Source organism: Spinacia oleracea, chromosome 3, assembly GCF_020520425.1.
Source record: "Spinacia oleracea cultivar Varoflay chromosome 3, BTI_SOV_V1, whole genome shotgun sequence".
Taxonomy (NCBI): Eukaryota; Viridiplantae; Streptophyta; class Magnoliopsida; order Caryophyllales; family Amaranthaceae; genus Spinacia; species Spinacia oleracea.
In genome coordinates, this window is record NC_079489.1 from 131,906,772 (window position 1) to 131,908,022 (window position 1,251).

The 1,251-nt window shown below is 51.1% G+C and overlaps 1 protein-coding gene across 1 annotated transcript; it reads right to left on the bottom strand.

The window, feature by feature from the left end:
* On the bottom strand, positions 1 to 1,251 carry LOC130470078 (uncharacterized). The gene is made up of 2 exons (XM_056839656.1): positions 869 to 1,251; positions 1 to 730 (listed from the first exon to the last, which is right to left on the bottom strand). The coding sequence occupies exons 1-2, from the start codon at positions 1,249 to 1,251 to the stop codon at positions 1 to 3; spliced, it is 1,113 nt and encodes a 370-aa protein (XP_056695634.1).

Below are 1,251 nucleotides of genomic sequence, written 5' to 3' on the forward strand. Positions count from 1 at the left end.
CTATGACGGCTTCAGATTCGCCTCTGTTGATTTTTTAGCTGCAGAAGAAGTTAGTCCACAGATATCTGAACCACCAGAGATAACATTTACCACTTTTTCGAACATGGGAGGGGCCGGTCGGTCGCCGCTTGGTGCTGGGTTGGGCTGGGTGTTGTTTTCCTTGTTGTACGTCTCCTTCCCTTTGTCGCTCAGCAGCTCTTTCAGGTGTCCTCTTTTCAATAGATATGCTACCTCCTTTTTGAGGGAGATGCATTCCTCCGTCGTGTGGCCATTGTCGCGGTGGAAGTCGCACCACTTGCTCATGTCCTTCATGGAGTCTGGTCTGTCGCTCTTCTTAGGCCATCTGACGGTACCACCTACATTTTGAAGGGCGTTCACCACGCCTCCGATGTCGACGTTGAAGCCATATTCGGAGATGGGGGGATAAACGACCCGTTCAGTCCTGTAAACATTGTTAGCGTCATCGTATTGATTGACATCTTGTACCTGGTTCTGCCGGTTATACGGCTGGTGTCGCCAACTGCTACTCCTTGGGGTGTACGATCTCCTGTCGCTGCTGCCCCCTGTTGAGCGTTGGGACGCCGTCCGGATGACCTCGTCGTCTTCAATCTGCATTTGGGCGGTGGCTCTCGATCGCACTTCCTCGAAGGTTGCACAGGGGTATTTGGTTATTTCCCGGTACAGCTCCGAGTTGGGGATGAGACCTATTTTGAATGCCTTGATAACTGTCCTGACATCACAGTTTTTTATACTAATTTTCTCACAATTAAAGCGGTTAAAGTAATCGCGTACCGACTCGGTTGGTCCTTGAACCAACCGATAGAGGTCACTGGTTTGCTTCTCCAATTGGCGACTGCTGGTGAACTACTGATAAAAAGCGTTGATTAGGTCAGACAGGCAGGAGATGGATCCGGGGTCGACGTTCATTAGCCATTCCAGAGCTGCTCCATCAAGGGTACCGCCGAATGATTTGCACATGACAGGCTCGACCAAATCGTATGGGATTCCGATCTGCCACATGCACTGCTTGTAGAAGTTGACATGCGGGTAGGGATCAGATGTTCCATCATACAGGGTGGTCCAGGTAGGGAGTCGAAGTGTGTGTGGAACCGTTACTCTGGCGATCGCCTCACAAAATGGTGATGCCGCATACCCGTCGGTTGGTTTGGTCTCTACTGGTGTGGGTGCTCCGGGTAGCTTGATCATCAGCTTCATCAGGCGAGAGTAATGCTTCGTCATGCGTGCATCCAT